This window comes from Coptis chinensis, chromosome 3 (genome assembly GCF_015680905.1).
Source record: "Coptis chinensis isolate HL-2020 chromosome 3, ASM1568090v1, whole genome shotgun sequence".
NCBI classification, from domain to species: Eukaryota; Viridiplantae; Streptophyta; class Magnoliopsida; order Ranunculales; family Ranunculaceae; genus Coptis; species Coptis chinensis.
Window position 1 is genome coordinate 57,034,133 of NC_141458.1, and position 17,085 is coordinate 57,051,217.

The 17,085-nt window shown below is 37.6% G+C and overlaps 1 protein-coding gene across 4 annotated transcripts in view; it reads left to right on the forward strand.

Moving 5' to 3' along the window:
• The window catches only part of PKL (chromatin remodeling factor CHD3 (PICKLE)), a 31,980-nt gene extending 16,039 nt beyond the window's left edge, over positions 1-15,941 (forward strand). The window contains exons 22-31 of one of the 4 annotated variants that reach the window (XR_015218753.1): positions 4,570-4,726; positions 4,816-4,921; positions 5,059-5,133; positions 5,341-5,402; positions 5,565-5,641; positions 8,642-8,775; positions 13,203-13,569; positions 14,313-14,445; positions 14,973-15,098; positions 15,201-15,941. Coding sequence is in view for 1 of the 4 variants with exons in the window: in XM_086602164.1 (XP_086458290.1) it covers positions 4,570-4,726; positions 4,816-4,921; positions 5,059-5,133; positions 5,341-5,402; positions 5,565-5,641; positions 8,642-8,775; positions 13,203-13,569; positions 14,313-14,445; positions 15,025-15,098; positions 15,201-15,707 (1,692 nt within the window). In the remaining 3 variants the exon portion in view is untranslated. Of the gene's footprint in view, positions 1-4,569; positions 4,727-4,815; positions 4,922-5,058; positions 5,134-5,340; positions 5,403-5,564; positions 5,642-8,641; positions 8,776-13,202; positions 13,570-14,312; positions 14,446-14,972; positions 15,099-15,200 lie in introns of those variants that run through there. The other 3 variants (XM_086602164.1, XR_015218754.1, XR_015218755.1) reach the window with 3 other exon arrangements.
• The last annotated feature ends 1,144 nt before the right edge of the window (positions 15,942-17,085 follow it).

The window sequence follows — 17,085 nt, forward strand, 5'->3', positions numbered from 1 at the left end:
GAGTTTCTGAGGCCTACTTTTTGAGGAAGTTGTTGGCCTATCCAAGGGCCAATACAAAAGTAGAGAGGAAAGGATTGAAGAGTGGCAAATTGGGTGGGAACACCCGGATTCAAGGAAAAAATGGGAATAATAAACAAGGTACTAGAAAACTTGTGAGACTTACATCCACCATTAACTTTGGGGAGGAGGAGGTGGTGCATGGGACCTCTAGGAGAATGGGGTGTAATAAAGTTGTGATTTATGGGACATAAGATCCATTCGTTGGACGTTAGAGGGTTAGGATGTAATAAGAAGAGAATGGTGTAATAAGAAGAGAATGGTGGTTAAAGAGGTAATTACAAAGGAGACGTTGTCGATAATTTTACTTCATGAGACTAAGTTAGAGTTTTTTATCCTTAAGGTTGCTAAGGGTATTTGGGTTATTATTGAGATGGAGTGGAGAGATTTTGGGATACAGAGTGTTGAGGTAGTGGAACAACTTGAGAATTTCTCTTTCCATTTTTTGCAAGTTTAAGGGTGAAGACATCCCCAAGATTATTACCAATGTTTATGCTCATAAAAGGGCCAAAATCCTAGAGATCTTGCAGAGCTCGATGATGTTTTTGCTTTTAGCTGTGGTGGGTCACGGTGTGTGGGGGGTAATTTTGACGTAATTAGATTTTACCATGAGCTGGAATGGGGAGTCCCGATGCCAATTATTAGTAGGAGATTTGATTATTTTATTAGGAGGTGTGAGTTAGTGGATCTTCCTTTCATCGGAGGTAAATTTACTTGGTCTAATAGACAAGAGGATCCGACTCTATCTCGGATTGCTTTGTTGTGAGTATGGAGTTGGAGGAGATTTGGCCAACTTTAGTCGTGTTTGTGATTGCCAGCTCGCCATGCTCCTACCACCCTATATTGCTTACTAGCTATATGGAGAGGAGACGACCAACTCCTTCCGTCTTCGAGAACATGTGGAGAAAGGTAAGATAGTGGTGGGCGGTGATATAAATGTGGATAAAGCAAGCCTTAAACTGGCCAAAAAGCTCCAAATTCTTAAAGGAAAAATTAAAGAGTGGAAGAACATCGTTTTGGAGCGGATGGATACTGGATAGGAAGAAGGAGAAACTTCTATAGGACATTAGGAGAGATGACCTCAAGGGGGAAGATGAGAATATGGAGATGGATGAAAGGATCCATCATCCATCGCCAGGAATAAAGGGCAAAATTATAAATGGTAGTTTCTCGGACGAGATATCTTGGAGACAAAAGGTCAAGGTATTGCGGAAGGTATTCTGATACAAAGTTTTTCCATCAAAAAGTGAAGGGTAGAAATAGAAAGAATATGCTAGAGAGCCTTTGAATCAATGTGAATGTAACTTGGGACGAAGATAGTTTGAGAGAAGAGGTGGTTTCTTTCTACTCTAGACTATACAGTGAGCCAGGAGATAGGCGTCCATTTTTGGATGATCTCACCTTCCTAGAATCAGGAGAGCATCGAGCTTGAGAGAGGTGGATGAGTAAGAGGTTCGGAAGGTGATAATTGACTGGTGAAATTGGTGAAATGATAAATCCCAACGCCCAGATGGTTATACTCTGAATTCATTAGAAAGTGTTGGGAAATCGTGAGAGAGAACATGGTGGTGAATGTCCGCGAAATATGGAGAACTTCTATTTTGGCAAATTGATTGAACAACAATTTTATAAAGGTTATTCCAAAATAGAGAGGTGCCAAAGAAATCAGTGTTTTGCGCCTGATTAGCTTGGCGTGCATCGTGTGCAAGATCATTTTCAAGGTCTCTTTGTTTTTGCGGTGAGGTTGAAGGGGTAATCTATCTTTTCATTGCTGAGGAAGAAGAGTCTTTTTTAGTGGTTGACAGATTTTGGATGGGGTGTTGGTTGTCAATGAGGTGTTTGAGGATGTGTCAACCTGGTCTACTTTGTGAAATTGATATGACAAAGCTTATGGTCATGTTAGTTGGGTCTTCTTCGACTATGTGATGAGACGTATGTGGTTTGGTTGGAAATGGTGAAGATGCATAAGGAGATTTATCTTGTCTCCTTCCTTCTCCATTCTGATCATTGGATCTTTAAGGGTTTTTTTAAGAGTTCGTGCTGTATTAGACAGGGTGGCCCCTTATCACCACCGTCGTTACTATTGATGGTGGAGGGGCAGAATGACCTATAGATGAGTTCGGGTCTATCAAGGCTTTTTGGGTAGGGCATGATCATATCCTATAGAAATGATGTTGATAGGATGGTGGGAGCTATTGGCATCTGCTTGATGTACAGTATAATATAAGTTGGTTACTAGGTGGAAACCTGTCATTGCACAACTCTGTTAGAAGTTGGAAGGGTGGCATTGTCGTTATTTATTGAGAGGGGAGACGGGCGAGACTGATTTTGATTCAGAGCTCTTTGTTTAGCATTGCCTCTATTTATCGAGAGGGAGAGGGGCGTGGTTAAAAGGGATGAGATCATGGAATTTTTATGGGACGTCTTGGAGGGGAAGATTTTACCTAGTTAAATGAAAGAGTATCTGTTTGTCCAAGACAAATGGGTGTTTGGGATTGCTGAGAATCCGATGGTTTAAATTTGGTATCAAATGGGCTGTGTTGGTTTGGGGATGAGCCTGATAGGTTGTGGAGGTGAGTGTTCAAGCCTAGATTTGGTGAAACTAACCTAGGATTGTATAGTTGTCATACTTCTGGTCCTTACTGGGTGACGGGCCAACTTGAATAAAACTTACCTATGTCTAGGTCCATGCCAAATCAGATTTACATTTAGAAGGGCTTGGTCCCGTTGGACATGATCAGATTTGGCCTGGCCAAGGTCTGATAATATTACATTGAAATAGTTTGTCTTTTTGCTATTTCTCTAAAAATAATTTGAAATAGTGTAGCAAGACTTGAACCAGGCCTTATGTGTGGCACTACAACACTAATCAACCAAACCTCCAACTTTTTATGTATACTAAAAGTCAAATGTTTGCTAGCATCTAACTGAAAAACTAACGAAACTACTTTAGTTTTCGGACCGGGCCGTTACTAGCCCAATAGACTTATCGGACAATATTTAAGTTCTAAGTCCCTATCTTATCGGTTTGGATTTAATCGGGCTTCGGGCTTGGCCATCCCATTGACAGCCCTACAGGGTAGGGTGTGAAAGGGTATTCAGAGAGGTCCCGAGGGATTTTAGAGAGTGGTCAGGTATTGTCTAGGAGATCGGGATGGTATTAGATTTTGGGAGGATAAATGTGTAGCAGAGAACGTCTTTGGAATTCGCAAGACTCTATGCCAACTTAATTTTTAAAAATCGACATATTTGCAAATTTATGTAGTTAATTAAGGGTAATTATAGTTGGGACTCGAGCGTTTATGTTGCTACTGATTGTGGCATCGCAAGTTGTGCCGTCCCATGTTGAGATTGGAGGTGATTTCAGCTGTACGATTGAAAAGAGTTTTTTGTATTTGGGCTGCAGGCAAGGGTGGGAGATTCTCAATCGAACTTTTTATTTTTTGATGGAGCGGACGTGTAAAAAAGATAGATTACGAGAAAATTAATGAAGTTCTCGTGGGAGATGTAGAAGAAAGGGAAGGAATAAATTGATGAAAGGAATATTGGAGAAGAGATATTGATAAGAAAAAGATAAAAGTTGTAGAAATTAGTTTAGGTTATTTTATCAAAAGTTATGAAATACGTTTTTAGAGCTCTTTATATAGATAACTCTAAGATAACAAATTAGAAACCTACTAAAACAATAAAAAAAAATACTTGAAAGGAACTTCCTAAACCTATTAGAACTCAATTTAGATACTCCTAGACCCTTCCAAAATTACTCTATATAATCATATATATTTAGGACGAAAATTACATAAAAACAAATAAAAATATTTATTAAGATGTCCTGCATCAGTATTTCCTTTTTTAAAGAACTTGTCCTGAACTTCATCAAATCACAATCTTCACAAGATGCATTCATGTCTGTAACAGAACAAGCCCATGAATTATGCATTGCAATACCTCGTGTGCCGCTGTCAGAAATTGAATGACTGAAAGCTATCCCCAATCTGTCGTGTTGAATAATTTCATCTTTATCAACAAAAAATGCTTTTTCGGTTTGTTGACTTGCAACAATTATTCGGTCCTCAATACAATATATTGGGAAGAGGTCAGATGGGGTAGGTTTTTATTTTGGTTATTTGTTGATTGATGTGATGAACTGCACTTCAATATGTCTACTGGAGTTAAGTCAAACGTCAATCGGGACTGGAAACATTAGAGCCATCATAGCAATCCTGTGCAACGGGGTTTTAAACCTGATTTCATATATCCGGACGTTATATATATTAGCCTCGGAAAATGTGTTAGCCATCTTACCTTTCTTTTTATTTATATACTTACTTATCTATTTATTTATATATTTAAGGAAAGCCTGTTTTAATGAGAACTGTAACTTGGTAAAACTAGCGGGATTTGAATTCCGGTATCATCACCCAAAGGTTTTACCAAGTAAGCCTATTATCATTTTAGGTGTGCTACTTTACATTTATTTCCCATCTAATCTGTTTGTGGCTTTTCTTTCAGATGGTGTCTGTTGAAGATGATGACCTTGCTGGTTTGGAAGATGTCAGTTCTGACGGTGAAGACGATAGTAATGAAGCTGACTGGATTGATGCTGAAATGGTTTCTTCTGGATCTGTATCTGGGCGAAAGCCTCAAGGCTTAAAGAAGAAAGCTCGTGGTATCTTCTTTTTCTCGTGCAATACAGTATTAGTACATTCTCATTGACAGTTGTTTTGATCGACAGAACTTCCTGTTTATCTTTTACAGTTGATGGTATGGATCAACTTCCCCTAATGGAAGGAGAAGGGAAATCTGTTAAAGTTCTTGGTTTTAGTCAAAACCATAGGGCTGCATTTGTTCAAATATTGATGAGGTTAGCACATTCAAGATTTTTAATCCTCTCTTCTCTCAATTTTATCGCGAGTGACTTCTTTTTTGACTGCGCATTTCAAAGTATTTTCATGTCTTGCGGCTATTTTGCAGCCTGTTATAATCTTTTTTATATTGCAGGTTTGGAGTTGGTGATTTTGATTGGAGTGAGTTTACGCCTCGCTTGAAACAAAAGACCTTTGAGGAAATCAAAGAGTATGCAACTTATCATTTCTTTTTCATAAGATTAGGAGGCCCTTCAAATGAGAACTGTGACAGCATGGCATTTTAACATGTGCTGAAAGCAGATGAATTCTTCTTGAAGGCTTATATATTTGCATGCTTTTAAGCTCTTGTTGCGGTAGATTTACTTATTCAAGTGTAGTTCCTCTTTCCTGATTTCGTTTTCTCAATTTCTGCTAGATACGGAACACTCTTTTTATCTCACATTGCTGAAGATATAACAGAATCTCCGTCCTTTTCAGGTGATTATTCCTAAAAATTGAATTCATTAAGTTATGGTATGATTTACTGCACGTACTTCAAATTCCCTTACCTGTGTCTCCTACTCCATTTCGGTTTTGTGGTTGTTCTATTCGATCTCTAACTGACTTACCTCCCTCATTTTTATTAATTGTTTGTGCTAGATGGTGTTCCCAAGGAAGGGCTTAGGATTCATGATGTACTTGTTCGGATTGCAGTGTTACTTTTAATCAAAGAAAAGGTACATTTTATAACATGTATTTGAAAAGATTATATTTAGATTATCTTATTTTAGAATAATCTTCCTCATTTGGCATTGGTTATTAAAAAAAACAGTTTAGGGAATCTTCTTTTAAAAAGCATTTATTAGCATTTGGTACCATCACTCAAAAAAGTACTATTTGCTAAAATCGTTACAAGTGAAAAGAAAAAAAACATCAAATTTGTGCTTTGAGCTATCTACTTTTTATTTGCAGTAAAATTGTATTATTGTTAATGAAGAAGAAGTTTGGAGAGACGAGAGAAAAAGAGGATAACGTCGTTGTTTTTGGTTTTTTATCACTTAAATATATGTAAGAAAATAATAGAGTTTACAATAATAGAAAATTCTTGAAAGGTATGTTGAGATGTTTAGTCCCACATGGGATATGTTAATCCTTGCATTGAGATATATAAGGTCCCGGGCCTCTCCGCTTGTCACCAATTGGTTTTAAGTTGGATTGCCTGTTGTTTACTCCACATCACCTAAATATGTTGACCCACGTGTTAGGCTCAAGTAATGCCACACGTGAGGGGGTGTGTTGAGATGTTCAGTCCCACATGGGATATGTTAAGCCTTGCATTGAGATATATAAGTTCCTGGGCCTCTCCACTTGTCACCAATTGGCTTTAAGTTGGATGCCCATCTTTTTCAAGGTACTTCCTAAAATTTTTGAGTTGGGGGTGCTGTTCCCGAGCCCACCAGTGGACCACCCACACATAACGAAACGAAAGATACCCTATAGCCCCTCTGGAGATATTCCTTAGAACTCTAACATTTACTATGTGCTTTTTGCTTTAAAATTGCCATAGTACACCTGCTTTTGAAATGCAAAAAGTAGCTGTGTGGAAATATCATAAAGTGTGTAGCAGTTTATTACTGAAGCAGATGAGACTCGAGCTTGAGGAAGTTAGTCCATGTCTAATCCAGTAGCCTATTATTTTGACGGGAACTATTTATTGTGAGAGTTTCCCATACTCCTACTTGCATTGACTATTCTCGTTTAAATTGTTTCAAATGGAAACTTTTATGTTCAGGAGGTTTTATAAAGCAGTTTAGAAAGTCTGCTTTGAGAAAGCAGTTACGATCATTTGGTACCATTTGTTAAAAAAGTACTTATGAAAAACCTAAATACATGAAAAATCCATGCAATGTTTTTTTATTTTTCTTTTTGGGAATAGTGAGTGAGTAGCAGTTTATTACTGAAACATGTAACTTGAGCTTCAGGAAGTTATTTCATGTCTAATCCAGTAGCCTATCGTTTTGACCACAAGGAGGTCTGGTAAATAAACCATAAAGCTAAAATGAGAAAGCTGAAATTCCAAAGAAAGGAAGAAGCGGAGATTCAAAGATTAGGTTTGGTAGAGTTTCATAAAACTCAAACTCTTTCTTTCTAGAAAGTTTTTTGTTCTTGCTTCCTGCTTTGGGCTTATCCAACAGCCGAAACAAACCTATTTGGTAGCTTTATAGCTTATTATCTAAACACCCACTGTGAGAGATTCTCGTACTCCTAGTACTTGGATTGACTATTCTCGTTTTAAATCTTCTTCCTTTGTCTCAATTGGAAACTTTGACAAATTTCATGTTCAGGAGTTATTCATGTATGTCTTGCTTCGTTGAATCCTCAGAACCGAGGGTTTGGTATCGACTATGTCCTCACCATTTGAGTTTCCTTTCTTATCCATTCTCACTCCCTGCTACCACTCATATAGTGTTATTAGTAAGGCTATTTAAGGTTACGGAATATAGGTCATCTTAATGACATCTGTGGCATTTATGCATATCTCTGTTAAGGCATCCCAAATATCAACAGCTCTATTGTAAGACCAATTTTGGTGCAAGCTTGGACATTGTAAGTTCCATAGTTGCGCCAATCCCTGAAATATTAGTTACACAATGCAATTTAAATGGAGAGGAGGTTTGAGCTTTTCGATGGTAGTTTAGTAAATTGACTTTACAGAGAATCGATATCTTGATATTTTGTAGTATTTTTTGAAGATTGAAAGAACGAAATTTATGTGAACAAGGTTTAGAAAAACGCATAAGTGCATTGAGGCTTAAGGCAGGCTTAAGGCGCACCTCAGAAGCTTATTGAGGGATAAACCTCAATCATGTCTCAACCGCAAAAACAGCTTAATTTTGAAGCTGAACAGTCTTTGGTATGAATAAGGTCGTTTTGTCCTTTGAACAAACATTGGGGGTGGTTGTGAGGGGAATATATATATGGTTATAAAACTAAGTTTTAAGGGTCTTGGAATGTTCTACAATTGAGGCTATGGACTCGAGGCATTTTTTGGCGAAATGCTCTGAGACATGCCTCAAGACGTGGGTCTTTATACTTTTTTAAAAGCACTGAATGTGACTCGTTTTCCTCTTATTTTTCATCAATTAAGTTGGTTCCTATTTCAAGGTCAACTCATAAACCTTGTGTTAGTACATAGTAGGAAGTATGAAAGAAAATTAGTTACTTCTGATGGAGAAACCTGCCTTTGGTTATAATTTCAGACGGTTCTTGCCATGTATTTTTCCCATAGGGTCGTCATGAATATTATCCCTAAGGTTGCAAATGAAGGAGTGAGTTCTAGTATGACCGATTGTTGGAACTTGGAACTTTTAAAGTATAGTAGCTATTGTTCTACGATGTTGTTAATTTATTATTATTTATTATACATTCTATTTATTTATATTTTTTTCTCCTTAAAGTTCAAATTCCAGTTTACGTTGCTTTTCGATTGTACTTATCAGCTTACACTTTAGTCTCTTCCTTGATTAGTTGGACATCTCTAGAAGAATACTGCTTTCCAGATTCCAATATCTGGAGAAAAGAACAGTTCGTCTATTTTGCATTTGTTCGCTATAGACAACCATTAGATATAGTCTGCTAATGGCCCTTAACCACATATGTATTCAGTATTGTTATTTTCTCTGTCATCCAAGAGTTGATGCAATAAAATGTAAGATTTAACGTTTGAAACAATGTAGGTGAAGAAGCTTCATTCAGAGAAACCTGGTACTCGTCTTTTCGCTGAAGATATCATCTCACGCTTACCTGGGTTGAGGAGCGGCAGGTCTTGGAAAGAAGAGCATGATTTAGCTTTACTGCATGCAGTATTAAAGTATGGTGCTATTTTTTTAGTTTTGATTTTTTTTCGTATGAAGCTTTTACCTGCATTGTTCTATAGTTTACATTATATATATATGCCCCTATATATATAGTTATTATTATTATTATTATTTTTGTCAAATGCATCATTGATCTTCAGTTCAGAAAAATATGATAAAACAAAGATAATGCTGTCAGAAGGAATATGCTACTGCTGTGGAAATAATAATAATATAAGCTCACATGCCAAACAAATCTGCTGTCTTTCTTGACAACATTTTTTTCCTCTCTTGGTGTCACCTGGTCTACGTATCTATTCCAACCATCAATGGATTCTTAGATTCTAGGAAGAATGAATATTGTAATCCTTTCTACTTCTCGAGATATAATTACATACCAAGAGGCTCGACTAGGAGTCGAGGGAGAAATTTTCTGTTGTATATTGTGATCATTCTGATCTATCCAACTTTACTTGGGGAGTCATGGAAATCAGGATGGTTTCTAGGCACTGTTAAAAAACTTGAACGTGGTGGTAAATTGCTATTTTCACTTATTTTGGTTGTTCAATTTTACGAAGCAGCGGTGATATTCAATGTTTATGTTTTATGAGACAGTTTGGTTACTGTTGTCAGCCTTCACCGACTTATGCTCATGCCTGAAATAAAATCGAGAAGCTATGAGTCATATAAGGATGAGCCAAGGCATCTAGCAGCACCTAGCCTGTGGCAGTTTTCTTTTCTTTAGTCACACTAGGAAGAGCTAGCTCATTATGAGACCTTGGGAGATAATTTTGCTAAAGTTGCAGGATATGTGGTTAAACATGTTGAGAGAACAAACTTTCCAGTTCCCTATGGTTTTTTGTCCAGAGTTTGAGTCCCTTTGTAATCAGATTTTGAATATTACCTCACTGCTGTCGTTGTTTGAGCCCTTTCCTATGGTTAATTGAGCCAAACGTCGGCGTCGTGTTTCTACTTCATCAGTTCTCATCGTTTGAACTACACCTGTTAACGATTAGATGGCTTTAGCAGCCAATTTAGGTCCCTTTGATGCTCGTAGCTTGGGTGTTGATTTGTTGAAAACCGTGGCCATATACCGGTAGTGAGATTATTGGTTGGCTAAGTCACGCTAGAAGTGATAGGGCGAGTAGAGATATATAGGCCCACATTAGGAATCAAACTTTACAAGCATCCAACTCGAAATTAATTGGTGATTAGCAGAGAGCACCATAATTTTTAATCTATATTGCAAGGCTTTAAACATAGTGTGTGGGACTATGATGAACACCACAATGCCCCCCCCTCATACGTGGCGTTCTTTGTGCCCAACAGGTGAACAACATATTGGGTGACGTGGAGTAAAGGGGCCCTTTAGGACAAAACACAATATCCTGCTCTAGTAACATCTTAAACTGTTGAGATGTTTGTTATAGTCCCACATGGCATGTGTGAAACCCTGCAGTGTAGTATAAACGTTCCTGGGTCTCTCCACTTATCACCAATTGGTTTTAAGTTGGATGCCCATAATCTTTAACATGGCATCACTACATCAGCGCAAGCTATTGCGTTTGGCCGATAGGACCCGTTTAGTCCACGCCACCAAAAGGTATTGTTAACGTGTTAGGCTCAAGTAATGGGGGGCGTGTGGAGTTGTTTATTATAGTCTAACATGGGCTGTGTGAAGTCTTGCAGTGTAGTATAAATGTTCCTGCGCAATTGGTTTTAAGTTGGATGTCATGTTTAACATAACTTTAGGAGCAATCTCACCTTTACTTTGGATACCGTTTTTCTTAGTGACGGGGAAGATTCTTAGGGGTGGTGCGAGTGCAAGTCCTGTACATTCTCCGTTAAATCTTTCTATGGTTTGCTCTCTTAAGCAAATAGAGATGAAAAACCAGCAGTAGTGACCGGATTTCCAGTATACTTGGTTTGGAAAATTAAAATCCTGCCGAAGGTCAGATTCTTTTGTTGGTGTGTGACTTTGGGATGCACGCCTACGGCGAACATCTCTCCAGTTTAGTCCATGTGTGGCTTCCTCAACAATTCTATAGAACGTCTCTTCCTTCGCCACCCTTTTTGAGTTGGAGCGTTCTCATGCAAGTATGCAACCACTGGGTCTATCATTTCCACTAATTGCATAGGCGGATACAGTGGAAGAGTGGCTTAAAGCCTGGCCTAAAGTTAAAGGCAGAACCTTTGGCTACAAAATGTGGAGGTTTGCACCTTATGCATTGTTATGGGTTCCTTGGAAGTCGAGAAATAATCGTGTGTTTAACAATGTGATCTCTGTTAATAGAGCAAACATGGAGGTTAAGACTATCCTTTGGTTTTAGGCAGCAGCTTGGTTGGAGAGGAACAAATATCTCTTCAAGGACTTCATTATTGTTTGGAATGATGCCATATTGGGAAGAGGATGGGTTGCCCAGAGTTTAACTAAGGGAGCTGTAGCTTTAGTTGGGGCATGTTTTTTGTTCAACTTTTAGGTCGTACAGCATATGAGGACATCCCTCATGCTCATGTAACACCTTGTGTGATCTTTCTCCATGTATTTTTTTATTCCAATAAAGATTACTTCTGAAAGAAAAAGAACATAACTTTAGGAGCATTCAGTTCAAAACCAATTGGTGATGAGTGGAGAAGTCCAGAAACCTTTTTACTATATTGCAGGGATCTAAACATCCCATGTGGGACTATACTGAACATCTCAAAGGGATTCAACGCCTTGCACCATAATTATAGGATTCCCGGCTTTGCTTCACTCACTGACAATTGGTAGTAACTTTTGAGGTGGATGCTCGAAATTCAAAAGGAGCATTCTAGAGTTTCTGCAGTTGCCAACTCTCCAGCTTCCAATAATGTATGATGAAATTATAGTCCCACCCAGGTCATTCCTCATATCATAAGATACAAGATCCTGGGAGCAACTCAAATCATTGACCATTCCTATTGAGTTGAGCAGCCCAAAATCATCTCATATGATATATGATGCATGGACAAGGAATAAGAAATAGCAATGTGGAATTAGCCCAAAAACATTTTCAATCCTACTGCTTCCTGTTCCGCAAGACTGGTCTAGATGACTTTTGAATTCGACTCTGCGTATAAAGTTTGCTAATCATTGTTGACAAAGTGTTCAATTAAGCCCTTGTGTAACACCCATAACCAAAAAGCACAAGGACAGACACAATTTTCTTTTAGGATCTATCGCCTGAGCAAATGCTTGTAGAATATGAGAATGATACGAGTGCACTACGAAGGTACTCAACTAAAAGCCATGACCAAATCTGTTTTTTAAGTGAGACCTAGACATCTTCAACAATAACCCTTGACATTCGATATTCTAAAACTAACGTTGTTCGTGTCTACTAAAATAACTGTGGCATTATATTTCAATCCCGACTTTCGTAAATATGACTTGTAATACCTATAAGATGTGGCGTTGAAGATGCAAACTTAATGATTAATGCATTCTGGAATGCTTGTAATGCGCTATACAGGTCACAAGGAGAAAACTAAATTGAAAAAAATCATCTTTTGATGGTAGACTCCCGTCTCCACTTGAGGCCTTCAATTGAGGGAAGCAGCAAAATCTTGAGATAAGAATTTAGTCCGACTCAGAACCTTCTGTGTGTACAACTCACAGCTGCCATAGAAGCCATAAAAATTACCAGATTATTATTGTTATTAATTTTTGTTTTTTTTTGGATATTTGAAGTGTTGTTTTAGAGCTGATACCTAATTTCAGCATCAATCAAGCCTACAACTATCTTTGTTTTTCGTATGGAATTTCCAGTTGTGTTTAAAGTTTTTGGATATAAGTATATAACAGGTAAAAGTTTAAACCATATTGTCCCACTCTTAGAAGTACATACTCATTTTAATTTAAAATAAGTACGTAAGTAAAATTTCACCTAGAAAATGAATTCTTGTGGATGTGCTCTACTCACCATAGTGATCATCTCCACAAAATTTCAGCTCATTTGGAAACTCTAACCTAGGCAAAAGATGATTGCAAAAACTCGACATTTCTGGACCGTTAGATTTCTTTTTAAAGATGACAACAATTTTTAGGCTAGAGGTTTCCAAATAAGTACAACCTTATTTACGATACCATAAAAAGAAAAAACGGGAATTCTTTCTCTTACTAAAACAAGAATCATTCTTCTAACAACCCCCCCCCCCCCTAACAACAATATTCAAAATGGGTTTGATACGATATGTTAGGATCCACTTAAATTATCAGCTAAGGTTAATGTGCTATGGTTCGCTTAGTGAAATATGTTACTCTTGAAAAGAAGTGTGAATAGCGCACTTTAGTACAGGATCAATGGACACGTTGACTTTTCCCATATAACTTCAAGGGCGCATGGAAACTCATCTTATTTTTATTTTTTTTCTTTTTCTAATTTTTTTTTTTTCTTCTAATTAAAATTCCAATCATAAGGCATGGCTACGGAAGATGGCAAGCAATTGTGGACGACAAGGACTTGCACATCCAACATGTAATTTGTCAGGAGCAAAATCTGTCCGTTCTAAATGGGTCTGCAGGTGCACAGTTGCATGATAATGCACATATGGCTAACCATGAAGACACATCTGTTAGTCAGTTAAAGGAAACTGGTGGAGTAAGCGATTGTGGATCTGATGTGGGACAAGGCACAACTGAAAATGCCAACCGGACCCAATCATATCAGGAGGCTTCTAATATATGTAATTTCCGAGAGATGCAAAGAAGGCTTGTTGAGTTTATTAAGAAAAGGGTGCTTCTTTTGGAGAAAGCACTCAATGCAGAGTACCAAAAAGAATTCTTTGTGAGCTAATTTACATGCTACTTTCGTAATACCATCTATTTTTTCTTTTTCATGCTTGCTTTATAAATTTTTCGCTTGCTCGTATAAATGTGTTATTAACTCTTTATTTTTATTTTTTTTGCTCAGTAAAGGTGTTATTAACTCTTTATTATCTATTCCGAACGTGACCCAATCTATGCAATAGATCGGTCTGTCTATTAAATGAATGGTACTATTGATTTATGGTTGAAGGTTGAGTGAGTCACTTTTTTTTTTTGAGTTTTTTTGAAGGATCCAATGTGGTACTATTGTTTTTCCTGTTGATAAGTCAGGTCATTAGTCCTAGAAAAAGAGAAAGAGCCGCACTTATTTTTCCGAACAATTCTATATCACAAGAACACAGTTAAGTTACCTAACTATAATTGAATTTTACACTGGTATGTGCTCAAATAAGATAGCTGAGAGAAACATCGAGAGTCAGAGGTACCACTATTTCTCTTTCCTCAACCTTCCTTTGATCGCTAATTGGTCATACTAACGATATGACGGGTTCCAACCGGTGCTTTCATTGGTAAAGCAACATCAGCAGTTTTGAAGTATATCTTCATTGTAGTTTCAGGAAATTAGAATACCATACCTGCCAAGTATGCAGAAAAATTGTATCACTTCTTGCATTTAATATTTTATTTTTAACATTTCAAAGTATCCATAAGCACTTCAAACATGTTATCCTGACAATGTTATTCCTCTTTTTGTGATTCCAGGGTGATACGAAACCTTCCAATAATACAGATGAAGAACGCGAAACTGATCCAATGGTTCTAGATGTAGAAAGTCCACCCTCCGTGGAGGGTGATGGTCAAGTGACCGACCAATTACCTTCAGTAGAGCCTATTAGTAAGTATTTTTGAGCTATATACACAAGATTCACGCACATACACTCATGAAGATATATATATGTAAGGGATAGAGCCACATTCTCTTACGTCCACATTTTGCGCACATCTATGAGTTATTATAACCCATTAAATGATACATGCTTTTTGGAGTGAATATTATTCTTTACGCAATTGATAAGAAAAAAGGAATTGGGAATTATGCGTCACCTAGAAGTCACGTTTGTTTGTGCATTATACCTTTTGTTGGTCAAGTTATTACTTACACTTATTTTCTAGTTTTTGAGACAATAAGTTACAGATATAGTTCGATATATGAAGATTTTTGTGGAGTTTTTTTCTTGAATGTCAAAGTTCTGACTAGTGACTACACATTAGCTTCCGTTCTGTAATTATTTAATTGGAAACTCTTCTATTTCTCCGATTTCAATTTAAATTGTCAATGTGCTTACGTTTGGTAATTAAAGGTTATCACTCATTGAAAACGCGTTGAATAGATTTCAACACATTTTCGGTTCTGTATTTCAGATAGGAAGTTTATATTAATGAACTCGGATTTGATATAGAACAAATTCTGCAGCTCCGGAGGAAATATCAGCAGCTGCCTGTGATGGGAAAGCAGACCGCTTGGACATGGCCCAGCTGTATAATGAGGTAAAATCCTATTTACAATTTGACCTGAACAAGTGCTAGTTTGATCTTAATTCAGTCCATCTAACCTATGAACACCTTTTTGACTTCTTCCTTCACCTGCAGATGTGCAAAGTTGTATCAGATAATGTCCAAGCGCCAGCCCTGTCATACACAGAGAAGTCTGCGATATTGAGAAAGAACTTTTTACCTCTTCAAACCATTTATGAAAACATTCACCGTGTTCTTGCTTCACCAGACAAGAATGATGCAACCTCTGAGAAGCTAAATGTGGGTTTGAGTCAACCAGCAGAACCTGATAATCAGAGAAACATTGAAGAGTCTAAAATTTTGTCCGACAGCAGTGTGGACGATCCCAATTGTGGAGACAGAAGCGGTTCTCCGCCTAAGGTTTCGGCAATTGAAGCAGACCCACCAACTACTGCAAAATCTGAATGTACCAGTAAGACAACTGTGAATACACTGGATCCGTTAGTGCCTCTTGAGGAATCTGTTACACATAAAAGTATGGTAGGTGTAGAAATGGAAGAAGCGAGGACTGGCAATGCTGACCCTGCACCAAATAAATGTGCAGACAGAAGAGAACCTGGAGTCATTGTTTTGGATGACTGATTGCAAAAAAGATCAGTCTTTCTGGCCAGAGTTTTTTGGTTTTTCTTTCGTTCACTTGTAGTATGGGGTGAGGTAAACAGGAGGTTGTGGCCTCAAGTGTTGTAATTCATGCCGTGTTCTACATTTGATATATGTGGAAAGCCATGCCAAAATTCTAGAATGTTTTGAAACGCATGCTTTCTGAAGGTGTACAATAATATCTTTACAGAAATGAAAGAATTGTCATCATTTCAATTTGGACGTCTCACAAATGAGGGTTATTTATTTTCCTGTTTTCTGGTTACATCATTTGATTGCAACTGTTAGCTGATTAAGCTCTAATCATTTTTATATCATTTTTATTCTTTTAATGTCAATAATTGCTGTTAAGCTACATTTGATTTAATATAATTTTTGTTTTCTTAATTTATTTAATGTCATTTTTATTTCATTTTCTTTTATGATTGCTGTGGTAACTATGCCCTGCATAAGTTACATTTATCAGTAGGTTTCTCTACAACCTTGAGTCAATGTAACCCATCTTTTCAGGCCTCATCCTCAACTTTGATCATTCTGAGGCCACCACCCGTCTGGTGCTGCATTTCCATTAACGATTATGCCATGAGCAGTAGAGAATGCAAACGCTGCGGCACAGCCACTAAGTAACCACCGTTACCAATGTATTGTTTTTTTTTCTTTCTCCTAACTGTTTTTTCTTGTCGGTTGGATGGTGTCTCTCAATGACAGGACGTGTCTTGTTGCACCACATTCTTAAACTGACGAAAAGATATGGGAAGACGATCTCTATTGGGCTTCAGCTGGTTGAATTGCCTGCAATAGTCTTGGTTCCAAAACAGTGGTGGGCATCTCTTCCGTTTTAGATGTTCTCTTTGTTATTCCTCTCCTCTCCGAGACTTTTACTTTATTGTTTTATCTTCTTAATTATCTCAGTGCACAACAGGGCAAATGAAGTTAAGAGTTCGATTTTGAAGAAGGAAACCAGCTGAATTTGTAGAAGAACGCAGAAACAAAGATGATAGTAGATGGTGAATGATTGAAGTACTACGGTTAATGGAGTACTTTATAGCTTGAAGGACGCAATGCAAATGGTGATGATGAATGAATGATGAATGACAGAAGTACAATGATTGATGAAGTAGATTTGGCTTTTGGCTTAAAGGATGGAATACAACACAAACGAATGTACTCTAAATATCTGAAGTAGGAATCAAGGTCTGAGTTTGTTCAAGTGATATATGAATGGCGCCAAGTGCCACTCTTTTTCTGTTGGGAACAATTATCTGCAACAAGAACAAACTATGAATACAAGAAGGCTGAGGCACGGATCGGTACGCTCTCTTTAAGGTTGTTTCGTCTGTTCTTCTTTGTGCAAACAGAC